This window comes from Tinamus guttatus, unplaced genomic scaffold (assembly GCF_059628265.1).
Source record: "Tinamus guttatus ecotype Peru unplaced genomic scaffold, ASM5962826v1 Tinamus_guttatus_pri_ptg000240l, whole genome shotgun sequence".
In the NCBI taxonomy this organism is placed as follows: Eukaryota; Metazoa; Chordata; class Aves; order Tinamiformes; family Tinamidae; genus Tinamus; species Tinamus guttatus.
In genome coordinates this window covers 1275184-1301710 of record NW_028288774.1, presented here as the reverse complement: position 1 = coordinate 1301710, position 26527 = coordinate 1275184, and the positions used below count along the sequence as shown (strand labels likewise).

The window sequence follows — 26527 nt, the reverse complement described above, 5'->3', positions numbered from 1 at the left end:
GGTCCCGTGTGTATTTGGCCGTGAGCTGAGGCTTCTGGAGGACGTGGGCGCTCTTGGCAGCCTTCACATCTTCGCTCCTCTGAGCCCTCTGCAGGAGGGCCTGCGCCTGTAGTCCTTGGAGGCCTGGCCGTGTTGTCATCTTGTAAATCACAGTCACTGGCTGGGTACATAACTTGTTTTGTGGCTTTCACCTCTTTGTAGTAACAGGAAAGTTGTTGCCCTTTACCACAGGCACTAAGCGTCCCACTCACCAAGTTCAAGCTGATGTTGGAAACTTGGGACGTCACTTTAGTTATTTGTTCTCATGAAATAGGTAGCTTTATCATGGTATGGCGTAAACAGAAATAAGTCCATTAGGTTTACTGTAAAACTTTATTTTAAGCCCATGTTCCCTTGTGAGCAGCCGTGTCTTTGCACATGTTTCCCATTGCCATTGAATCTGACAGTGGTAAAACACAAAACTATCAAATCTCAGAAAAAATCTGTCTGTTCACTTCCTTGTGTGATACCTGTGTCTCCCTCTTCTCTCCCCGTCTTGCAGAAGGGGCAAGATCAAGTCTGGTTGACTCAATGTGCAGATTCTTTGGGCGCTCGAGGCTGCGGCCTGGGCAGAATGGGAGCTGGGGCTGAAGCTGAGTCCTTTGGGCAGGAGGAACTTGGAGAGATTCTGGTATCTCCGTGCTAAACCTGCCAAACTGCAGAACCCACAGTGCCATCACTTAGTTGTGCCTTTGGAGTGTGCTGTTGCTGGACACTCCACGTAGTATGAGAAGAGTTCATTTCAGGGCTTGGGAGAAGGTATTTTGGAGTTTAAGAATCCTTAATTTGTTCAAAATTCTCTACTAATCGCTAGTACTAGAAGTAAAGAAAACTTCCCTTGTGTGGAGTCTGATACGCAAGCATATATGATATGTATATATATATTTGTCCTGGTGAAATTTCAACTTAATGCAGCCTACAAATAACCTCTATTAGCAGTGTGAGCGGATGACCCCATGTAGTTTTCTTTGTTCCAAGACCTTGGTACTTTAAAAGTTTTATGTGAAGCTTTGGCAGGTTCTAAGTTACTTATGCTTAGGTGGTGTGCATCTGTGGCTAACCTGAGCGGTGATTTAGGAACTTTTATCACCTTTTTTTGCCCCACTCCTTGCCCTGTATTTTGATTTGTACGGGGTAAGTTGGAAGGAATATGAAAAACAACTGTTCACATACCACTGAAGTGAAAGCCGTTATTAGAGGCTAAAGCCATGCGCCGTGTGTAAGCCATTGTGACCGTGCCAGTCACTGGTACAAGTGGACCAGTGGAGAAAGCATCGCTATACGGTCGAGAAAGAGCCGCCTCTTCAGTGCAGTGTTTGCAAGAGCCGATTCATGCAGATTCCCTGTCTCTGAATTGATGTATCTGTGCAAATCTCTCCACACTTACACATATGCTAGTTTCCTTATTTGTCTGTCTTGTTGCTTAAAAAAAATCAGCCAATACTTCATGCAAGCTCCCCTTCAGACACCTCTTATTCAGTGGGCTCATAAACAGACTTCCTGAGCGTTCTTGCCTCTCTTCAGGAGACAACAGATGGCTGAAATAGGAAGCTACTACAGTGAGTTTGACTACTGAGTAAATGTGCATCATTACACTTGGGAAGTGGTGCAGCTTTCTTGTACAGGCATGGCTTATTCTTGCTCTACTTGCGTGGCCTTCTCTGTATGCTGCCAAAACCAGTCTGCCAGTCTGCTTGCAGCTGCTTTACTGGAAGGTCACCTGTGGAAGAAACAGAACGCAAAAGCCCGGTCTGTCCTCAAAGCCAACTCCAGCATGTCGGTGTGATAGGGAAGCCAGTTCAGCTAGCGGAAATTGTGACACATCGCCAAGAATGGAAACTAGAAATTACTGTAATCAATATGAGAAGTGCAATTGCCTTTCTAATGCACAAATTTTACTCAAACTGTTTGTTTTTTCTTTTTCCCTACCCTTTGCCCATGGCTTGTGTGTTTCGAGTAATCCACTTTGAGTTGTGGAGGGAGAAAAGGCGTTTCTGTTTTGACTTTGTGGAATTGTTCAGATCAGCTAGCACCTTTGTACCAGCTCCTCTTTACTTGGAGAACATAGAATATGAGTATTATACCCATTGGTATTAATGCTGGATATAAATGTTAAAGCAGAAATGGTTTGCAGATGCTCCATAAATAATTGCAGATACTCTAAAAATAATTACTTAAGATACAAATGATGAAGGTGTTAGAAACAGTCAGTTTTGTAGTTCAACTAGTTAAACCTTCCAAAGAATTTTTTTATTCAAACTTGAAAAGTCATACTGCAAATAGTTGTACTAATTATAACACTTACTGCAAAACTGTGGCCATTTGCAAGCTGCTCCAGCTAGATAAATTGTCAAAATTCGTGCTGACAGAAGAATCTTGTGATGGTTCCCCTACCTGGTTAGCTGTTCCAACACTTCCTTTATTTGAGCAAGCGTGATTTTGGGGGAGGAAGAACAAGTCTAGAAGTAGCTTCTGCTGTTTCTCTCTTGCCTTTAAATGAGTGACCACTCGACCGAGCTGCCAGACAAGGGTATTCCATGGTCTGGGCTCTCGAAAGGGTCTGGGCAACCGTCCTGCCCCAGGCTGCACATTAGGGTCCCAGACCCTAGCGCTGCTGCAGCTTCCTGGCCGACCTGGTTGGTCAGCGGCGGGGTCACTGTTTGGGCATGTTCCCCATCGCAGCCCTTTGGTGCTGACCTTGATTACGCCTGCTCCACTGTAGCCATCCATGGGCTTGACGTCGAGGTTTGGAAGGGGCAATTCCATCCTCGCATGGGTGAGAGCTGAGCTAGGCTCCTTCTGTTGAAGGGTCTTAGAGAGATGTGTGGCCCTCAATCCTGTTTTCTTGGCTACACTACATTGCAAAGCAGTCCCTGTTCTGTGTGTGCCCTTTAAGGTGATGCGGGAGCATGGAGCAGGAGCCAGTGCTACCCTGCTCCGAGTGGAGTCACCAGTGAAATAATGGGATTGGAGCCTTTGGAGAGGAGGAGGTGAAAAACTGGCATTAAATCTATAGTCACTTCCCTACTGATAGAGGAAAAAAAGTGTATGCATATGACCTGTATGTCTGTACCTGCAGCAGAAGCAAAACAATGTATATCAGCTAGGTGCCCCTTTATGTAGGGGAGACTTGAGCACTTTTTTTGCTGATGAGATTTTATAATGCTTTTTATTCCATCTGTATATCTGTTCCAGACTAGTTTAAATTTCTAAAGTTCTACTCTGAAGGGTACTTTAGTCTGTAGATGGCAGGCTCTTACTTTGAAGTAGAGCCCAAAAAGGGAGGAAATGTCCTGTTACTCATACTTTAGTTTGAAATCCCTAATCTTCAGCTGCTTAAGTCTCTTGCTTCAACCAGTTCTATTGCAGTTTAACTAAGCAATGGCTTCAATAAATCAGGTAAATACCCTTGATGGAAGCTGGGCTTGCTCTTAGCTGAGCCTTTATGAAGTGCTCCAGATGCTTTTCCAAGTCTCTGCCTTATGGAGCATCCTCTCCAGGCTGCACTTGCTAGAAGCTGAACAACCACCAGCGTGGGGAGACAAAACAATAACTTGTGAGCAAGTCTGCTGGAGCTCGGGGCTGGTTATCTGGGGAGAAAGCTGTGGATGGAAAGTCGGTGAATTTAGTGTTGGAAGGAGGTGGAGCAATCTCTAAAATTTAAATGGAGTGACTGTCCTTTAGATACCTCCCTAACTGGGGTCAGGGAAATAGCCTGCGTCTAAGAGTCACTGAAGCTGAGTGGTTCCCAGCTTGGCTCATCCTGGAATATGGCCAAATATTGTTGTCAGCATAACTGGGAACGGCATTGGTACATGTTTTCTCTTTTCTTTTGTTTATTATTTTGTTGAAGCCTGTTAGTCCTTGAGCTAAAGGGATGGCACCGTCTTGCAGGACTGTGATGCCCTCTGGCTAGATGGATAACAGTGGACGGATGCAAGTCTGGTTGCAGGCAAGCGGGCACATGTGAGTGTGTTCTCGATTTCCTCCCCGAGGTCTGCCCCTTTCCATCACTTGGGCCATGATCTTTGTAACTATAGGTTTGATATAAGCAAAGTGTTGCTCATGCTTCCCTAATTGTTGCTGGTCAGATGGCAAAAAACGCCTTATCACACAGGCACACGGTTCTCTAAAATGCTAGAATTAAGTGTCACAACTAGAACTGATTTTACATGGGATGCTACAGCAAGTATGCAGTGAGTGCTAGTATGCTACAGTGCAGTTAGTAATTTCTTACAGAGCTTATTTTATATGCTTAATAGATGTACCTGCAGCCAAGATATCAGTTTTTTTATGACAGATGTCAGACTTGGCCATGCATATCCTTGCCATGTTGGGACTGTGACATCTTTTAAAGCTTGGTAAGCTTAGAAAACAAGGAATGGATAGATGTGCGTGAATGTACCTCTGCATATATGGTCAGCTGTAAATCTAGCTTCAGTCAGGCGTCATGCACAAATATCTCATCCTTAGCATGTTACTGCACGGTGGTCTGGCCGGTATTCAACCCTGGATAGGACCTTCCCTGGCAGCCTCCCTGCTTGCTGTGATACCCACTTATTTGTAGCTAGCAGGTGTAGACACGGAAATGGTTGCCTTAAAATGTTTCCTAGCTGTTATTACTCAAACAAAAGTATTCCAGCTGTTGCTTGCTTGCCAACTGCCATGGGTGATCTGCAAGTAAGGAGTTATCAAATCATCTGCAAACATGTCTCTTTCTGGCGCCCGAAGTGGGGTTCTTGCTGAGCCCCCGTGCTGGGCAGCACCTCGGTCAGCTGGGGAGCATCACCAAGGTGCAGCTTGGCCTCAGCATTGGAGCAGTGCTCCTCCTGACTCAGTTTTCCAAAACATTGAACAAGTCAAATTATTTAAAGCATGTCTAAGTTCAGGGGGTAAGCAGTGGAGGCACAAAACAAGCCTTTCTAACCTGACTGTGAGGGCAAGCAGCAGAAAAATCCCCTATGTTTTGGAGCCACTTGCAGAGCCAGGTGAATGAGTAGAAAGCTGAAAGAGCAGGGATATTGGAGTGTAGAAATAGGATTTAATGGTGAGGGGGAAGGCGAAAGGGAAAGGAAGTGCTGCTCAATGAGCTTGCTTGGAAAGTAGTTGGAGAAGCGGATTCTGGTTGGAGGGATTGATCTTCAGTGAGCAAACTGAGATGGTCAGTTACTGCTGTGGTGAGAGCCCTGCAATAACCTGTCAAATTAACAACATGTTGAGTCACTCGGGTTCCTCAACATGTGAAGAAGAATCCTAGAAGGACTTAAGGCTTCACACAGGTCCACAGATGAGAAAGTTTCCTGCTGATGGATGTATTGTAAGCAAGTTATACATGCTGCTGGCAGGTGCGATGGTTACAGAGGAAATTACTTGCAAGTAGTTAAACAGCTTTCTGGTTTGAGACTTGTTGCCCCATTCTGAAAACGCTTGTTTTATTGGATGCTAATGGGCTTTAGGATACCTATGGGCTTATTTTACTATGTACTCAAAACTAAGTTGAAAGCTGTTTTAATAGTCATAAACAAACATTTTCAGAGAAATGATTTTAAAGTCTCTCTTATCCTGAAAAGCTTTTGAAGAAGCATAGTGGGTTAGAAAACTGGCATTAAAAAAGCATCTAAACCTATCTTTTGAAATAACAGTTAAATAGGCTCCTGATGTTTTCTTCTTCCTCCCCTTTTCTTAGATATGGGAAGGTTTTAGCGAGCTCTGTAAGAGCTTCAGTGAAACTGGAAGTTACACACCCATTCCAGAGTGTCGCTTGTCTGTCCTGGGGGCCTTAATAGCCTATTAGTGAGCATCCATTACAGGTATTTTGATGAAGCAACTAATGGATTTGTGTCTTTCTTTTTTAGTGGTCACAGGAGCTACTGATGGGATTGGAAAAGCCTATGCAGAAGAGGTAAGAATTCTTATTGCTTGGGATTCTACCTGCATCCTTGGCAAGATGGCACGCAGTTCTAGCACTGTAAAGCACCAGATTATATCCTCTCAACTTATCTTGAGATAGATATATGTGAAGGATGAGGTCTCTTGCCTTGCCTCTCTGCAGGTGACCTGCCAAGAGTATATCGTTCTTTTGTTCCCTTCATTTGACTTATCTCTTCAGCCTTTGCCTAGTCCTTTTAGTTCTACCTTTTTTAAATAATTTTCCTTTCTCAACCCTTGGGGTTTCCTTTTGCACTTATGTACCCTGTAATGCTCTACAGTCTAGGAAATTATGAAATCTAGGTTTCGACCCTTTTGCTATATTTTTGGCTCTTGATGGATATATGGGCTCCAAATGTTGGTTTGGATTCATTGCTTAAGGTGGAAAATGCCTTACAAGATGTTTTAGCCTATATAAGCCTACAAACACATATAAGAACATCATGACAGATAGTGCTGACTACAACTGTTTACAGCAAAAATAACTTCCAATTCTAGTATTGATATTGAAGAAATCACCTTTCCAAGTGGTCTCTGAAACACCAGGATCAATGCTTGAAGAGATAAGCTGTGAGAGATTCCTCTTTTTTTTTTTCTCCCCCTCCTGGAACCTTTGATTCCATAGAGACTTCAAGGAGACTAGCCTCTTTCAAGGGTTGGCTTTACCCTTTGGTTTTCTCCTGTATCCCTGCAGGGACCTCCCCTCGTGTTCTGTAGAAAATAGCACGTTATGGCATTGGATCAGCATACAGGGGGTGGCAGAGGTGGTAAATAAGCCTGATGTCAAGAACACCTGGTTCTTGTGTGGAGCTGACAGTTAGTACATGCCAAATATCCCAGTTACATGGCACCAAAGCAAATTATGCAATACTTAAATAACTGTCTAGACCAAGCAGAATGAGGTCACTGTGCCCGGGGCATAGTGCTACTGGGAGGAAGTCCTGTTATGTGGAAGACACCCACTCAACAGCATGGGAGACTAGTTTCTCTGCACATCAAGATGACTTCTGCTGTGTGGGGATGTGTGGGTATTCTGGGTGTGGGTTTGTTTTTTTTTTCCTTCTTCTTATTGCCTGAACCTACTACGTAATGTGGTCTAGACTTTGTGTTAGATGGTGTTGGCCAAACCGCAGCTTGCCTTGTTCTGCTGATGCCTCTGAGACAGAGGCTGCCTTGGAAGATGACTTTGTGCTGCTGGCAGACCCCTTATACCATCTTAAAAAAAGCTGAGCATAACTGAGGTCTGTCTGGGAAACACTGACTCATTGAGCTTCCATGCTAGCAGTTGCTGTAGGCACCAAGAAATAAGTACCCCAAAGGGTACAAATACTCATTCTCAGGCTGTGGAATAAAACACATTTTATCCCTTGACAGTTTAGTTGGATGAAGAACTTGAAGTCAAGAGTGAATACAGGGTCATGAAATAACTGAAACAACTTCTAAAAAAATTTTCCCTTATCTCTAGGGATGTGCTCATAAGACTGCCAGCAGAGTCTTAACTCTCTACCCGGGATTCCCTTCAGTGCAGTATAAATGTCACTGACATATGACTGCCTGGGCACTCGTGGCTGTAATTATAATCATGCAGATTACCTCTTCCCAGGAAAAGTTTAAGTGAGAAATGCACTCTCCTTGTCAGAAGTTTGACACGGTCATTGCTAAGAGATTAAAGAATGTTATTTGTTCATGTATTTCCCTGGTGATACTCTGTTGGGATGCCTTCCTTTCTGACCATGTTTATTTCTGCATGCTCTGTATGTAGAAAATTCCTCTTGCAAGTTTGTCTCCCTTTCCAGACTTGAAATGCGCTTCCCACAGTACAACCTTTTGGTGTGAGTGAAGCATCAGTTTCTTACCTGGTCCTTCCTGTAGTGAAGGCCCTCTAAATATGGGTGAGGGTCCACTAACAGCATGCACTGGCATGGCTTTCTTTCCTTTATATTTGAGACACTGTATAGTTGGATGCTTTTTCTTTAGAAGCGGAGTATCCACTCAGAACCCCTAGATTCTGACTGCTGAAGGAAAGTAAACTGCATGTCCACGGTTTATAGCCTCTACCCCTGAGGAACATCCTCAGGGTTTTTCTGCTCTATGGGACCTCCTATGCCAGTTGGTCATGCTCAGTGAAGACTGGTCCCTTTAGTCATGCTGGTGCAACAGCAAGCAGCCTGTTTCTGAGGCTTGCATATGAGGTCATTTTCTTGGCACAGTCTGAGATGGGATCATCTCAGATGTTTCAGATTTATGAAGAGGTTGTTATTAGGTTGTCCTTGATGTTACAAATGAAGATACTTTCAGGTAAACTTTCTGCCGTAGCTGCCTTGATCCCATGAAATGGGAGAGAGTTCTGTTAACTCCTCCTTTTCTTTCCTTTCCTTTCCAAAGACCAAGCCAATTTACCAGTTCAATTTAGCCATGACTTTGATTGTCTTCTCTTGGCTGAAATAAGTTAGCCAACTTGGATGTTAGATAGCTGTCCACCTAAGAAGAAAAGGATTTATTTCAGTAAGGGAAGACATTAGCTGTGGAAGGGAGGCAGGTGCTAATCTAAAGGTGGGTGTGTTCATCCCTTTAGGCTGTCATGCTCATAGTGCTAGATAATATTTTGAAATGAATGTTTAAGTTCCGCATGATCTTGAACTTGGTAGCAGTTAGTAGCTTCTGTTGCAAGTGTCTTCATTCTCATTTTAAGGTCATGAGAAATATAGTATGATGGTATTTCTGCATAGCTGTCACCTATGCTAGTGGAATGCAAATCTCGTGCTGTGGCCCTTATGGAACATATTGTCTATGAACTCTAGTGACTGTAATTGATCATGCTAATCTGTGAAAGAAACCCTCTCTGTGTTTGACTTCTACCAGAAAGGCAGAGGAGGTTCAGGCACTTCCAGATAGTTCCCATACTGTGTGTGTGTGTGTGTGTGGGGGGTTTCTTTTGTTTGTTTTATTTTGTTTTGTTTTGTTCGTTTTTTTAGATGATGTTTAAGGTGCGATCCCATTTGCTTTCTAAGGATGTGAACGAGTTCTGTTGGGAGAGTGAATTAACTTACCTGCTTGTTGTGTGTAGGTATTAAGTGTCTGAAGGGCAGTGTCAGTAGACACGGTGGATGTCAAGTGGATGTATCCTTTCTACTTGTCACTGGAAAAGGCACTTAGTCACAAAGATTGTTTTCATTGCTGAGTCAGATATCTAGCTGTCTTTCTGCAGACACTACTGAATTGGATTGTTAGATCATGTTACAAATCTGCAGAGGTTTTGAGGACTGGTTTTGAGGACCAGGATATGCTGTGATGACAGCTTAAGTTATATGGATAGCTTCCTGAAAAGAACTGCATGAGTAAATTAACCTTTTCACCCATGATTAGTACAAAATAAAGGTGGACCCTGAATCATTCCTGAATGAACTGCTAAAGGAAGCAAGTCTTGAGTGCTGGACTGACTGTGCAACACCACTGCTTGAGTGACAATAGATATCTCAACTGGACGTTTTGAACTTAAGTATGGGTAGTAACTGACCCTGACTTGCAGCACTGTGGATGGAAAGCTTTGTTAAAGACACTGTTTTTTTGTTTGTTTTTTAAAGTGTGTCTAGCATGGCAAATATGGTTTAAAGGGAATTAAGTTAGAAGTAATATGCAAGTGCTTTCCTAGTTTTCCCCTTCATATCTCTCTCTCAAAATGTATTTTTTCAAACCTGCTAGTCAATAGCTTATGTTTGATGAATTATGAATGTCTTTAATGCTAACTTGGAAACATTATTTATGACTTTGTCTCTTGTTTTGTTCTGTTTCAGTTAGCAAGACGTGGAATGAAGGTGACTCTAATCAGCAGGTCAAAAGAAAAACTCGACCAGGTTGCCAGTGAAATAAGTGAGTTGAAAACTTCTTCAGTAAACTTCATACGTATGCTTATTTACAAATGAATATACCCACATATGAATTTCATATGTGCTAATATATGATGCTTGAATATCAAAAATTGTTTTTGTGCACAGTGCAAATGTAACAGATGCGTAGATAAAAGGCTTTGCTAATGAGTTTTGTGGATGTCCTTATCTAATTTCTGAGAGCAGCATTTAATTCTGGAATACGAAATTACAGAAGTGGTGCATTCTTAAATAAGAACAACCCACCATATCAGACCAAAATAACAGCTATCTCATAGCAGATGTCTAAAAGATGTAGTAGAGTGAAATGTGTAGTTACTTGCCTTCAGTACTCTCCCAGCTTCTAGCAAGTTTCATTCTGGGGCTTGTTTCATTCTGGGTATTTCTTTGGAATTTGTAGTTGTTTGAAGCATGTTCTTCGTTACTCGTTGTATCACCAAGCCTACAAATTTATTGTGGGTCAGTCCTCTCCTCTCCTCACTCCATTCTTTTTGTTTATGTGGATAAACTGCTTGAAGATGCATTGTACATTCTCTTGAGCTGCCAATGTATATAATTGTAGGAATATAGGGAATGGAATATAGGGAATGTATTAATGTGTTTAAAAACCTATATTTGGGACTTACTTTTCAGTAAGCATGTAGTAAATGGTTAAAATGCAAAAAAAAAAAGGGGGGGGGGCGGTGGAATAAGGTAAGTATGCTAAGCACAAAAGTAAAATGGATATTTGTACAGGGTTAGGTCGAGAAAACAGACTTCTCATGTCTCTTGCTGACTGATGATAGTCCAACCAGAGTAGACTGCCACCATAACACCCAAGAATTCCTATCGCTTTTATTTAAGAAGATTTAATGTGAGGTTATTAGTTTATGCAGTGTGTGTCAAGATAAAGTGAGACATGTAGTCTTGTGTGTAGAGTTTGTGATAAGCTGAAGTGGGAGCCATGTGTTGTAAAGCAGGTTTCTTTGCATAATGATGCTGGGTAAAGGAACCTTCAAGATTATACTTTTCTATTACCCTTCCTTGTCTTGCTCGGACTTAACTGAAGTGATTTGTGTACCTAATACAGATAATTTTGAGCTGCTCTCCTTGGGAAGCAGGTGACTGTGCTATTTTGGCTTGGCTTTGCAGTATCTTTAAGCAAATTTTAGTGTCACTACTTTGAAGTATGGTCTGTAAGTGAAAACCTCAACAGGTTGCCCTGTTGTAGACTTGTGTTGTGGCTGCGTCCTGCAGTGGGCTTTTTAGCTAATATAATGATGATTAAAATGCAGGCTCAGGGCATTCAACTTGCTTAACTCTTTTACTCAAAGAGGTCATATGCTTCTGTCTCCTGGTTTGCTTGAAATGTCATTGCATTTGCTTTTAGTGTTTTAGGAAAGAAAAGCAGTGCAGTGTAGTCTAGTTATAGGTTCTGATGACGTGCAAAGCTTGCCCAGATAGAAAAGTCTTTTCCCTTCTACCAATATGCTTATGTGGTAGAGGGTGTCCTTTTTAAGCAGATATGGCATTCATAAAGCCTTTATACCTTGAGCTAATTTTGAAGTAATCTTGCCTTGCTTGTTAATATGCTGACAGAATTGGAGGGTAGCATTGCAATATGTGGCCATGACTGTGGTGCTTTAATCAGTGCAGTTGCAGTGGTGAAAATACAGCAATAGAGGTATTACTGCACTATACCCTGAGTAAGCACTGAAGCTTCTCCCAATTTCATTGTGTGTTTGCAGCGACATGGTCTTTTTGGTGAACCGCAGTAGCTGCGTGGTAGTTTACTGCATCCATAGGCATATTCATTCACGTTGCTTTCTACAATACAGAGATGTCTTAAGTAAAACTGTAGCTGGTGGAAGTATTTACAGATAACTCGTTCTAGAATCAAATACTTTATTATGGCCTGAAATGGCAACCTTCCTGAAAGGGGTCATAACGCTCTCAACCAGTCTATCCAGATATTTCTACTTTCTTTCCTAAATCATTCTTTAACTGAGTAAAATGAGATGATTCATGCTAGGTTTTCAGTACATTCTTTTGACAACAGTGAGTACTGAAAGGTATACCCTGTCCACTGTGGCATATGCTGAAGGATTAGGACAGTCTGGATAATTGGGCAACTCTTGAATTTTGCTTTCAGCTCTTGCTAGGTTTTAGCTGGACAGAATTGTTTCTTGTGTTCAGCTTCATGTGATTGTGTTCAGGTTCATGTGATCTCTGCAGTTAGTCCCAGTGTTACCACACGTAAGATGGGTGATTGTTGGGAGCAAAGGCTGTAGCAGCTTAGGTGTTTCCCTTGGAGACTCCTGAGGGAGCTTTAAGCTCTTTTTTATGGCGGTCCCACGATTCTTCTTAAAATAGACCTGAGCTCACTCATTTCAGGCCATGACTGTTAATCGCTTTATGGAAGAAGGGCTATTTAACCCTGAGCAGTTCCAGCGCTTGGAGTTGTGTGACCTGCTTAGGTGTTTTGTGTTCCTTGCTGGTTTTCACTGATCAGAGTGCTGCCCGTATTGGTGAAGGCATAGATGCTCTCTGGCATCCCTATCTGCTCTCTGAGAAGGTTCCTGGTACCCAGGTGCATTCACTCTGTGCGGAAGAATCCTGTCTTGTGCTCATGGAATGTGTTTGTTAGGAGTGATAACTGTACAAAATTCAAGTGACGTAACTGCCATCACAGGGGAAACACTGATAGAGTGACTTTCTCTGAATGCTGAGGACAAATTTTGACTTTGTTCTTCAGTGAATATAATCCATTTTTGCATGGAGAAAGATAGTTTTCTATGGAAACAAGTTTGAACTTTTAATCAAGATTTTCTATGCTAATCTTGATGTACTACGTTCACTGTATATTTGCCCGCTTGTCCACTTCAGTTAACAAGACAACAATGTTCCAGCACCTTCTAAAAGTGTCTGTGGTGCTACATGCGTGATCACTCACAGGCTTGTGAAGACTCAGATGATCAGCTTACCTTCTGTGAAGGGAGACAATCCTTTGAACACTGTAATGTGCATCTAGAACTTCTTAAATTACAGATTCCCTGATCTGCTGTGTTACATAATTAATAAGGTGCAAACACCTACAGTGCTTGGTCGCATAGGAAGGTTCAAGAGTCATGGATGTGCAAGCTAGTTGTGCTGGTGCTGATAGGCATGTTGTGAATGAGCTTGGGAAGAACTGGCCTGTGGAAATGCATCTGGGGGCTGAAATATCAAGACCATAGTTAAAAACAGTCAAGCAGGGAAAACACTTTAGAGTTTTCTTGTAGGGAAACTGTCAAAAGAACAGTTTTGTATCTGTATATGTTCTTAGTTGTTGGCCTTGCTGGACAGTTGGTAGTTGTGCATGAATTGGGGAGACCAGAGAAGATGGTCACTTGCAGGCTGCAGCAAATGCAGCACACAAATTCTTGTTTGTCAGCTGCGGTGTAATTCAATACTTTATTCTCTGTTTGGTTCTTTTGGATGGAGGGGTGTTAGAATTACAAAGACCCAGGTGCTAGTATTTGCTCCAAATAAATTATTTTTGGGCTGGGGCATCTTATGTCTCTACTGTTAAAGAACTAATGTCCAAAACTTTGGATTTGTACCTTAACTTGCTAATTTCCTGCAAATAAGAACCAGCTTATTTGAATTCTGATACATCTCTGTAAAAAATATTTTTTTTCTAAAAATTTAAAATTGTTAGTTGACTACCTGCTTCTAATAAGTGACCTGGGCTTAGTTTGCAGTATTCTGAAAGTTACTTTGGGAGCAGCTTCATCTTGAACTAGTCTGGATTCCTAAGGCTTTTCATCCTCCTCCTCATGAAGTGATGGTTGTCCTGTGTGGATCTTATGGCGCGTTCATGCTGTTGTTTGACGAGATGGTTCATAAGCAGGTAAGCAATGGAGCATGGTGCCCACAGCAGAAGCCCTCCTACTCCGATTGCTGGGCAGGTGGCTCCTGCATGTTATTCTTTCTTGGTGACAGAATTTCTGCTGGTGTTTTGAAGCAGACTTGATGCTGGTGACTGTGCTTGCCTGAACTCTTCTGTTTTCCAATGATACGAATGGCCAATGTGTCTTCGTGGCAAACCTGTCCTCCATGTAAGTGGTTTTTCAGGCTGCAGCTCAACTGCATCTGCACTGAAGTACTTTCCCTCTTGATATCTGTCCAGTCCCATTCGCTCCCCCCACCCCTCCAAGGGAGATGACGTAAATCTTCCTGGCATCTCAGAGCTACTGGGAAGAACTATATGAACTTAATAGAAGAAAGATGTTGTAATGCAGGCAAACCCAGGCAGGAACGGGGTATCATCATCTTATCTTCTTGCACAGAAATGACAAGGTTCACTTTTCTGAGCTTAACTTGAAGGCTAGCTATGCCTGGCAGCTATTTTGACCTTTTGTGATCTATTTCAAGGTAAATTAATGTGTTGGCAGCCTTCCATCATCTGAGCCAGGTAGAACTTGATATACTTCAAATCTCCTTGTATTTCTTAGACTTGACAAAATGGCTTCAAATATTTTGGATTTGTTTTGATGCACTAAAGTCACTCGTCACATAAAATTGTAGCCTCGAGATCTTTGATTCAAAATGAGCTCCTGATCTTCATGCCTTAAATTTTCCCGTGGATGAAGTGAAGGGAATTTCCTATAGATTTCTCTTGGATAATTATGTTGGCCATATAGTGAAGCAGTTATGAGACACTGATCTGGCAACTTTGAGAGACGATGATTCTTCACACCAAACGAGACTGAGTTGGCCTCTTCAAGAAAGAAGAGTTGGAAGTGTGCTCCTGTGAGCCTTGCACACACGCTCCCTGCCCAAGACTGTTCCTGTGCAGAAATTACCATGTTTTGTTGATAGCTTGCAAGCCCATGAATTCCAGGAAAAAAAAATTGTAAATATCAGGTAAATTTGGTGCTGTGGGTTTCTATTCTGAATGCAAATTATTTCAGAAGTAGCATCTTCCACACTGTATCTGTAGGTTCAGGAATAACTTGGTATGCAACAGGTGTCTGAGTCTTAATGTTTGCCCCACTAAGTAATGGGATCAGTGGGATGGGTGACTTATTTGGTGTGTGAAACCTGGAGTGAAGAACTAGAGATCAGTCCATCCCCCATGAAAGTTTAGGTTACTCTGCCCCAACTTGATTATAGCTGGGTGGGGAGAAGAAGCTACGTTTTCTTTAATACACAGAATCTTAGTAGCTATTTCTGCTAAAACCTTATTTATATCATACACTTCTGAATGCTAAAAGTGAGGGCTCCTGCACTAATCTCCAGGTGATCAGACCACCTTGTGTTAATGTGAAGCTGTATTTATTGCTTATCACATTCAGTGTCAAGTAAACTAAATATTGCATGAGGAGCAAATACTGTACTGCTTTCACCAAGTGAAAGTCTGCTTTGCAAATCTTATTTAAGGCAATTGGTGGAAACTATTTAATAGACCTAAAATTAGGCCCTTCAAGAGGCTCTGCAGGGAGCAGTGTCTCAGCCCAGGGAAAGGGCTGAATGATCTAAATAGCACTGCCTTCCTTTTAAGACATCTGTGATTCCATGTTTCACTTGAAATACGTGCATATTAATGTCTTGTCATCTTTTAGTGAGCTAGGTTTCATTATGCCAACTCCTTTTTGCTGTCAGAAAGCTTAAAAATCCACAATAGACTTCTCTGCTAAGGAAATGCTGATCATCACTTCTGTGTTTTCAGGAGTATGTTGTGGTGAGGAGAGTTGTTAGTGCTGGTTAGTAGTTCTTCATATGAAAAACAGACCAAAAAAAAAAAACCACTCCATTAGTTCAGTTTTCACTATGTATTCTTTTTTTTTTTAAAAAAAAAAAAATTAAAAGGCGCGTTTGGAACACAATCTGGCAAGGGATGTTAAAAATAACAAGAAAAACTTCTTCAAATATATTAACAGCCAAAGGAAGATCAGGGAAAACGTGGGTCCGCTGGTGAACAGGATGGGCACCCTGGTTACAAAAAACACAGAAAAAGCAGAGTTGCTCAATGCCTTCTTTGCTTCGGTGTTTACCAAGGGCAGCCCTTTAGAGCCCCAGGCCCTAGGGACAAGAGAAGAAGCTGCTGGAGAGGAAGACCTGCCCTGGGTAGAGGAAGATTGGGTCAGAGAGCACCTAAGGAAACCCGATACCCAGAAATCCATGGGCCCTGATGGGATGCACCCCAGAGTGCTGCGTGAGCTGGCAGATGTCACAGCTAAGCTGCTCTCCATCATCTTTGAAAGATCCTGGAGAATGGGGGAGGTGTCAGAGGACTGGAAGAAGGCCAATGTCACGCCAGTCTTCAAAAAAGGCAAGAAGGAGGACCCAGGCAACTACAGGCCAGTGAGCCTCACCTCCGTCCCCGGAAAAGTGATGGAACGGCTCATACTGGCTGTTGTCTCCAGGCACATGGAGGACAAGAAGGTGCTCAAGAGTAGTCAGCATGAATTCACCAAGGGGAAATCTTGCCTGACTAACCTGATAGCCTTCTATGATGGAATGACCGGCTGGATAGATGAGGGGAGAGCGGTGGATGTCGTCTATCTCAACTTCACCAAGGCTTTTGACACCGTCCCTGACAACATCCTCCTGGGCAAGCTCCGCAGTGTGGGATAGATGAGTGCACAGTGAGGTGGATTAGGAACTGGCTGGACAGCAGAGCTCAGAGGGTGGTGATCAGCGGTGCAGAGTCTAGTTGGAGGCCTGTAGCTAGCGGGGTCCCCCAGGGATCAGTCCTCGGTCCAGTCCTGTTCAGTTTATTCATCAATGACCTGGATGAAGGCACAGAGTGCTCCCTCAGCAAGTTTGCTGATGATACCAAACTGGGAGGAGTAGCTGATACCCCAGAGGGCTGCGCTGCCATCCAGAGGGACCTGAGCAGATGGAACAACTGGGTGGTGAAAAACCTCATGCAATTCAACAAGGCCAAGTGCAAGGTCCTGCACCTGGGGAGGAATAACCCCAGACACCAGTACAGGCTGGGGACCGACCTTCTGGAGAGCAGCTCTGCAGAGAGGGACCTGGGTGTCATGGTGGACAACAAGTTGACCATGAGGCAGCAGCGTGCCCTCGTGGCCAAGAAGGCCAATGGGATCCTGGGGTGCATTAAGAAGAGCGTCTCCAGCAGGTCGAGGGAGGTGATCCTGCCCCTCTACTTAGCCCTAGTGAGGCCACATCTGGAGTATTGTGTCCAGTTCTGGGCTCCACAGTACAAGAGGGATGTGGAGCTGCTGGAGAGAGTCCAGCACAGGGCTATGAGGATGATCAGGGGCCTGGAACATCTGCCCTATGAGGAGAGGCTGAGGGAGCTGGACCTGTTCAGCCTGGAGAAGAGAAGGCTGAGAGGGGACCTGATCAGTGTCTATAAGTACCTCAAGGGAGGCAGTGAGGATGATGGGGCTGGCCTCTTTTCAGTGGTGGCCATCTACAGAGCTAGAGGTAATGGCCACAAACTGAAGCATCAAAAGTTCCACAGGAACTTAAGGAAAATTTTCTTAACAGTGAGGGTGACAGAGCCCTGGAACAGGCTGCCCAGAGAGGTTGTGGAGTCTCCTTCTCTGGAGATCTTCCAAACCCGCTTGGACGCAGCCCTGTGCCACGTGCTCTAGGTGACCCTGCGTGTGCAGGGGGGTTGGACTAGATAACATCTAGAGGTCCCTTCCAACCTTAAGCATTCTGTAATTCTATGATTTTTTTAAACGTGTGAATACAGAAAATGCTAATTTTAAAAAACAGTAAAACTGGCATAACTATGCTTGCTACCTAACTCTGAAGTGTTGAATTGGGTGCTATACTATGTGTATTTTATGCAATCATTTAACTTATTAATTGCATCTTGTCCTTGCAAATTACACTTTGGAGAACACTGAAACTTGAGGGCTTACATGCCAGTCCTCTGACTGATTTCTGGGGATGCCAAATGCAGATGAAACTACTGGAGACTTAAGAAATAATGCCAAATAGCAAAGCAGCTCCTTTCTCTTTTGTCCTTTTCTGAGGTAGAGTGGCTGACTTAAATGTCTTTGGAATGATTTGAGGGTATGGGTATGAGTCATTTTATTAATCATTAACATGATAATTTTAAGTATCTCATTCTTAAGTAATTTTCTGTGGGATTCTGGAATTTACTCTGAATAAACTGAATTTAAAAAAAGATTTTCTGTTATTATTCCTTCTAAGAATATTGGACAATAATAACATTTTTACCATTACTTTGACCAATGCATGGAATTAGTCTTTTGCTTGTAAAAAATAATTTTAAAAAATCTTTAAAAACTTTGGCTTATATTTGTATACATGTTGTCAAGATAATGGTGTTAAGGGAAATTCAAGGTCATCGGAAGTATGGGAAAATTGTAATTTCTAATCCATATGTCTTCCCTAAAATGACTTATTTTACCAAAAATATCTATCTTCATGCAACATAGTATTGGGTAGCAGCAATGAAGATCCCGCCCCCCCCCCCCCCCCCAAAAAAAAAAGGGGGGGTGGGTGGAGAAAAAAAGAAAGAAGGGGCGGCTGAAAACGAAGGCAAGGAAAATAACTTGTGGTATTGTCCATTACTTAATGTAATACCCCTGTGCCTTGTGTTGCACTTTCTTTGAGCAGCTCGTGGTTGTGTCCTAGGAAGCTCTTGGTAGAGCTCAAGCGCGTGGCCGCCTGGGCTCGCGGTGGGGCCCCGCTGCCCCCACGGAAGGCCACGTGCTCACCCTGCGGGGCCACTGACGTGTCCTTCACAGCCCGCCCGCACGTGAAGGAGGGGTAGGCCTCGTGTGTGGCTAAGGCTTGAGTTGATCAGCTGAAATCACGTTGATGCTTGAGAATAGTGTGATGACTTGGCTGCTCACACTCCCCCCCATCACCCCTCCAGGCTGTTTGCGTGTGCAGCTGTTTGTTATAGGCTGCCTGATTTTGTATTTTGAGTTGGCTTTGTAATTAGAGCAAACTTCATCTAGGAAAGCTTACAATATCGAGCATAATATTTGGGTGAATGGGCTTATTGATTGATCTTTTGGATTGATATACACACACGCATTTGTATTCTGAACGGTCTTCAATGGAAAGCTCTTTAACAGAATACTAACACTTTAAATGAGCTCTGGTATTTTTTCCTTTACTGTAGTCTTACGTGACTAAATTTTTTTTTTAATTACTTGCTGTTTTTGTAAACACGGACCTATGGAGCAGTCCAGTCTAGTATCTAAGGAATTCTCCAGCAATGTTGCATGTGTAGTAGTATGAAATGAAAGCTGAGCTATTCTGTAGTGCTTGACCAAATGTATACATGCTCACACGCTTTTAAAAAAATGTTTTTTAATATAGGAAATTCTTCTAAATTGTATGTAGGCATGCAATCATTTTGCTGGGCTGAAAGTGATATGATATGACATTTCTACATGGATCTTTCTGCTGCAAACGAGCACAAACTGAACTCTCTATCTGCTTCAATTTATTTCAGCTTTTGTTTATTCCTGAAGTTGTGTGGAAATGTCCACAACTTTGGTGTCCTAATCAAAATGCCTCATGGCTGTTGCTGTGCCTGCACACTCTGAGCCCTCGTGTTCTCCTGCGCAGGGTCCCTGTTGTGTGGCATCCCTAAGGGACACAGCACTGACTGTCCTTCATCTTCTCTCCTACTCTAGACTTGTTTCACAGGAATGAAAAGCATCATCCAGTTGCTCAAAACAAGGACTAAAACAGCTAAAAACCTAACCTCTTGTCAAAGGCTCCCCTGTTAGGCATGCAGCATTTGTCTCTGTGGACAGGGCAATTGAAATGTAAGCAAAATACATGGGACAGATTCCAGAGACTTTGCTCTGGATAAGCGTTTCTCCATCTGTTGTGCTGCTTGTTCTATCCTGATGCCATTCCCGAAGAATGTGCCCACTTCTTTAAGGTTTCTGCCCTTATTTCAGGCAGGTGTCACTACAGTTCTTTGGTACTTCTGTATTTGGCTGTGGCTGACTTTAGGATCCCGTTTTGCGTGTCTTTCTGAATCAGTGTCCTTCTGAATATCTTAGACTCTGGTTAGCTGAGATCCTTAGTAGCAGCTGGTCTCTGTTCTATTGTAAAGGAAAACTAATTTCTTGCAGCCTAAGCTAGAAAAAAAGCTATTTTTTTGTTATTCCCAACTGATTATACCCACCTTAGAGTGCCTCTACATGCCTGAAAACCATCAGGGTGTAGTAAAAATCTGCTATCGCCAGTCTAAAAATACTCAGTGCTTCTGGAGAGCAGATTCCATGCACAGAAGACATCCAGTGTGCTACTTCTCTAAACTCTGGAAGACCCAAGTTTGGCATTGGAAAAACAGATGTGTCTCCCTTTTTATTAAAAAGAAAGTTTCCAGAGCTGTTTGCAGCCACTGTATATTCTTAAATTCTTCTTATCTGCTGTGAAGGCATGTAGATACATATTCAACGGCAGGAGTTTTTCAGGTTTTGCTTTCATCTCTCAGCTTCTTCCAATTTATTGAAAGTTTACAAATTTTATTACAATTTCTAGAGACTGGATACTGGACTAGGGTGATATTTTGGACTGCAATGCTCTAGGAAAGATGAGGTCTTCATTTGTGGCTGTAGTTAGCTCCTTACTTTTTCTTAACCAAATGTTTCCTTCCAGTGTGCTGAACGGTGGAAAGGTATTTTTCTTCCTTTAGCTACTGCTTTGCTTTGATCTCTGGCCATCCTGAAGCCAAAGACCAAGCGGAGCTTGTTCTGTGTTTATGCAAGCACTTGCTGTGTACCATATTGCTGCGGTGTCACTATTCGTGTCGGGCTCTCAATGTAAACGGATGAACTGCTTCAGTTCTAGTTAGCGGTTTTTAATGTGCCTCTCCTGAACTTGAAATAACCCTCCCCAGTGGTTACGTACAAGGTGGAACTCGTGATCAATCCCCAGGCTCTTCGTTGTGAAGTTGGCTGAATTTGTTTGAACATACCCTGCAAAAATGCAAGCTGGTCCACCTGACTGCTGTGGAACAGGCAGTGCCAGCGCTAACGTGACGTGGTCAGGAGCAGCAGACTTCTGGTTTCCCTGGTTCCCTGCAAGATGAGTTTTGTTTTAACTCCAGGTTAGAAACTCATGGTGTTGCATTTTTCTGTTGGATGAATTCAGCTGCTTCCCTTGACCACTAGCCAAGAATCTCTGAATTTGCGTTTACGTATACCAAACTAGAGTGGATTTAGGGGTAAAAAGTTTTGTGGGTGAAAACTGGATTTGCTTAGCATGTAGCCTCTCAACCAAGATCTCCTTCAGGGAGTTGATGCTTTGAATTATTTCTAAGTCTGCTTAAAAACAACAACAAAAAAAAAATCTGAAAATGCTAAGCATTTAGTTAGTTTCTCATTTTCTTTTAGCTTTCGTTTAGGAGGCAGTTCACTGTAGTTTCTAACTTTATTATTATTATGATTATAACTTTATTTTTCTTAGGGCTCCAGGTGAATACCACCATTTTGTGCCTGACTGTTTTTCAGTAGCAAAAGTTGCCCTCGGTTGCTTAGGTTAGCGTTTCTCTAGCATAGCAAGAGATAGGGTAGGCTTTTCTGGAAGTCAGACTTCTGTCCAGCCTTTTGATTTGCTTAAATGTAGACTTGGCTTTTCTTTCACTTGGTAGGGTTGCAACTAGGCACTTTATAGGTGAGAAATCGGGTACCTTTTTTGCCTGCTCACCTGCTGCATGTGGTGGTGCTGAGGGGCTCTGTACCACTGAGTTCCCCTTTCTCTCCCTTCCATCCTCATCTCCAGGAGCTTCGTTTCTGCCGGGGCTCGTGGCTGCCGCGGCCATCGGTCCTTCTTCCTTGGGTAGTGCTCGCCTGCTCCGCTGCAGGATTTGTTACCCCAACCTTGCTCCCTAGGGTCTAACTTCGTACTGGATCTAGAGCTGCTGTTTCCTTTCGTTAAGATCAACTGGGCCTCTCCTCTGGGCCTCTCGGACAGAAATTTACTCTTAAAGAGTCTTCGTTCTTGGAGTTACCATGCCTTTGCAAGTAAACAGTAATGTCACATCTGCGTAAGTAGATATTATTTTTCTATGAAATATTGATGACTTAAATCATGCATAAATACATGAGTATCCTTTTAATTATCATCCTGAGCTTGCCAGCTTACTTTCTGATTCTAAAATACCAGGCAGTTTCTAATCAAACTTTCGTTTGTTAGAACATCCATGGACTTTAGACAGAATAAAAATAAGAAACAAACAAGATTTTAGGAAGACTATTAGTATCTCAACAGAGCATAATGCATCATTACTTTTTTTAAAGAGTAAGTGTACTTGAATTGCTTATCATAATGGGGACCTCTTAGAATGAGAGATAGATGTGGCTCTTAGTGTGTGTTCTTCCCCCCCTACCTTCCCTAAGCTTGTGAAATTTGTTGGGGTAAGATTTTTAAAAGCAGAAAGGGGCAGATTCAACTTTTTCAAAAAATCTGAAGATGCCTCCAGGAAGTCTGACATCAAATCAAAAACCTGTATTATATGGAACAACTGATATGAGTCTGAATCCACTGTTTTGAAATTTGATCAGTTCTGCTTGTGGCAGGTTCAGAAGCAAAATAGAACTGGTCGCTGTGGGGTGCAGCGGGCGCTGGAAGTTGAACAAAAACTGAGAAAGCTCTTAAAGGCCATCGGACAGACACTTCCAGCTCAAGAAGTTTGAGTAACTAACTGTAGTAGCTTGAGATAATTTAAGGAAATATTGCTATGCACGTCCCTTACTGTTTTGCGCTCTTACTCTCAGTATCTGCCATGAGAAACTGAATATTTGCTTAGGTGGACTTTTGGACTGACATGAAATGGCTGCTCAAGTGTCTCTCCTTTTTGAGTAACAGCACCTTAACAATGTTAGAGACACTGCTACAAATCCTCTTTCTAAGGATACCTACGTAGTGTTTTTATGGATAATCATCCAGAAAACTGTGTATTTCTGGTGGTGCATATAAAAAGTTTGTGGTTAAACACATTTTTTTTTTTGCTAGTACTTTTCATCCTATACTGTGTAGGGATGCATGTTCCCTTCCTCTTGAGGAAAAAGTGAGATTTTTTTTTCCAGTTTCATCTTGTAATATGTCTTGTGTTCTGCCTTATTTGTTTGCATTTTCTCTGGATGCTGGCCAGGGTGATGCCTGGGATGTAGTCTGAGTGTGTTCTTGGGTTGCTCTCTGTGTCTTTTAAAGAATCTATCTCAGTATCTTCTACAGAAACTTGTTTTGACTTTTTGTCTTGTACAACATCTATATCATTCTCTGATCCAAGTAACAGATGCCTGCTTTGCCTGAGGAAGATGCACATGTCCAAGAAGTACGTTCCATAAGACTTTGCCTAGAGCATGCTGTACTGCCAATTTCCTATCTAGGAGTATCGCTGCCTGATGAAACTTGTAGATTAGTTTTGTGCTTTGGTACCAAGTGGAGAAAAACTTGTAATGACCCAGAAGAGAATCATCTTAACTTCAGACTTCTGAAGACCTACTTCAAACCTTGGACTGTGCTTGTTTCAACCCTTGTTATTTTAGTGTCGTCGTCTCTAGTGTTCTTCTCTGCTGGTTCCTTGGTTCTTGTCTGCTAGTTTAGAACCCTTAGATTGCATCAGCAGAGTCTCTGGTAGGTGCTGTATCACAAGGTTACATATTGCTAGGAGTGCAAGTGCCTGGTGTGCCAGTCTGTGTAAAGGCCCGTTTTGGTAGCTGCTGAAGAGATGGGTCCACAAGCCTGGTGTGGTGTCTAGTATGTGGGCGGTGAGAGCTGGGCCCTCTCCTCGTTGCTACCTGCTCCATGCAATGAGTCTGCTGCGGCCACTGGTGCAGGGAGCTTGTAGCCAGAGCCCTTCATCTGCTCAATGCTTTCTCTGAAGTGCAGGCGTAGCTGCTTCTCAGGAAACAGTGGGTGTGCCAAGTTCTGCAACAGCCCATCATGCTTCCAGCAACACAGGAGGTTGGATTCAGTTTTACTCCCAGACAGTAAACGTTAGGCGTGCGGAAATGATTCCGAGCAATCATGATTTAAGGTAGATTTTTATCTCCTGATCCTGGATCCACTTCTCATAGAGTCTTGGCTCAACATCATCTCTACACAGGCTGTGCTCCATCACTATTCTGATTATTAGTTTATTCAACCTTCTCCCAGCCACGAAGCATGACATCGTATTTGCCAAATGAAAGAGTGTTTGTGAAGGAAACTGCAGAAGACCATGTCATCTCTTATTAGACCACCAATCTCCTGTTGCACTAGGTTGTTCTCTTGCTGAGTTACTGGGAATCTTGACCAAGGTCAGAACAAGCCCTGAAAAGTAGCTGGTAAGGTGGAAACTGAGGTTGCATCTGCTCATAGGTACTGATTTGCCCGGAGAATTTTAGAAAAGGAGCATGCAGGGTATGTCCTGTGCAAGGGTATGTCAGACCTTGGAAATGAAGGAGACTTGCTAAACCTTTTTCCAAGTTTGAGACCCAATAGGTAGGTTATGACTCCTGCAGAATCATTGGTAACATGGTGGTGCAATATTCAGCCCCCTGCTAATGAGGTGCAGTTGAAATACGAGTTTCAGTTACAGATCATCAGATTTGCTTGTCGAGGGTACATCAAGCAGCACGCTGGACACTGGCGATATCAGTCATTCCAAATCTTCCAGTTTTTGACTGCAAAGGTCGGTCTGCTGTCCTTCCTTCACTGCCTGTGGTCCCACCGGAGTGCCGTAGGGTCTTCGAGCTGAAAGCTCTCCAAGAAGTTTCAGGTTTGCTGCCCTTGGATAGGACAGAGGGCAGTCACTGCTAATGCCCTGGTTTGAGGAGAGGCCTGCCTGCTTCCACATGGTGGAATAGAGAAAAGGCAGAGCAAACCAGGACATGCCCTTGGGTTTTCTAGGCTGTCTGAGAGCAGCACAATCCTCCTCGGGACCCGAGGAGTTCCCTGTCCCCTTGTTCGCACAGGGCAGAGCACCCCTTGAGCCCTGGTGACTGCGAGCAGGGACTGAGGCGGAGGGCACTTGGTGCCTTGCTCGCCTCCTCGTTTAACTTGAGCCATTTTGAGATGTATCTTCTCGTCTCTCCCTGCTGCCGTGGCCCTCCCTCGTGCTGCAGGCTCTGGGGCCGGGCACGGGCTCCGCAGGGCTCTCTAATCCCTGGACACGGTCGGAGATGCGGTGGTCGCTGTAGCGCATGGTACGTGCTGGGCAAGAGAGCCTTGAGCTGCACAAAGCCTCTGTCTGCTGGCCCTAGAGCACGTAATTTCTTACTACCTATGTTTTGTATTTATGGTACCGCCTGGGCTCAGGCCGCAGAGGTGCTGCATGTTTTTATGGGTGTCTCGTGTAGTTAGTGTAAGTGTAATGGCTTTTAACTGGCTTTCCGATGGGTTTTATGGTGTAAGTGGTGTGAGGACTTCAAAATACATGTAGAATTAGGTTTTCAGATTTTTTTTTCCTGTATCTTTCTAATGATTTAGAAAATCTTAGATAAATTCATAGCAATTCTAATGAGTATTGTGTTTAAAGGGGCCAGTTAAAACTGAGGAATCTGCAGGAGATGAGGAATCCTTTTAAAAAAAAATGGATTTTGCAAAGCATCTGAATATCAGTGGAGGCAGCTGCAGATACTGTAAAATATGAGCAAATGGCATGTGTGCAGAAATGTTCCATTTTGTGCTTTTGCCCTCCCGGCTCACTTGCACACATTTGATATAATGTTGCCTTAAATTCACTCTCCTGTAAGAATTCAGATGTGTGTGTTAAATATTAGAAGAGCTGTGTTCAAAAATAGAATCTCTCTACTCCCTTCACCACCACTTTCCCCCCCCGCTCGCCCCAGAAAAAAAAAGAAAAAACCACGTTGGACTTGATTCTCTTCTGACGCGATCACAAGACCGCTGCTGCAGTAGGGGCTTAATGCTATTTACGTCGTCGTTTGACATAGCAACATCTCCCAGGGGATTTTTTAAACAATGCAGCTGCTCATGAGAGATGAGGCGGCCGAGGGTGGGGAGAGGGAAAGGAGGAGAGAAATCATTTCGTCTGCCATCGGGGCCGTTGCGGGGAGGGGGCAAGGCGGGCAGCGGAGCCGGCCTTGGGGAGATTCATGATTCTGCATGAATGGAGGAGGGAGTCAGGGGAGTCGCTACTTTTCCTTGAATGGGAAAGAGCATCACGGGAATCTGGCTGCTTCTAATCTTTTTGTGAATGATTCTTTTCCTTTAAATTGACACTGCTTTTATGAATGGCCGTGGGGGTAAAAGGCTGTAAAATGATTCTCGAGGTGTGTACGGCTTCCGTAGCACCAAGGTAGCAGTTAGGTGTGGGAAAACACCCAAATACCTTGGTGCTAAGGGACTGTCACGTTCTTTTGAAGTCTGAGATGACATTGTATGTATTTTAATTAAATGCAATGAGTCTAGTTTAATGGATGCAGAATTATTTCTCATATGAGGTATTCTTAATACTTTTTCACTTTAAAACATATTCATCCACATGTGTTTTTCCTGGCCTGCCAAAAATGGCGATGCCAGTGTATTTCAGGGATTTTGGAACTATTAGGTTAGCAGCTCTGCTGTTCCTGCTCACACGTATGTTTCCTTTGGTCTTTATGCTCAAGATATTAAATATTCAAAATATACATAAGTGCTTTGGTCTGCAGCAGCTCGTTTGTTGTTTTCCTTAAGCTGGGAAAGTTCTTGTGGAGCTGTACTTGAACACTGTGTAC

The 26527-nt window shown here is 43.1% G+C and overlaps 1 protein-coding gene across 1 annotated transcript in view; it reads left to right on the top strand.

The window, feature by feature from the left end:
- The window catches only part of HSD17B12 (hydroxysteroid 17-beta dehydrogenase 12), a 78612-nt gene that overhangs the window by 22541 nt on the left and 29544 nt on the right, over positions 1 to 26527 (top strand). Inside the window, exons 2-3 of the mRNA XM_088525714.1 lie at positions 5895 to 5941; positions 9762 to 9837. Of these exons, the coding sequence (XP_088381840.1) occupies positions 5895 to 5941; positions 9762 to 9837 (123 nt within the window). The remainder of the gene's footprint in view (positions 1 to 5894; positions 5942 to 9761; positions 9838 to 26527) is intronic.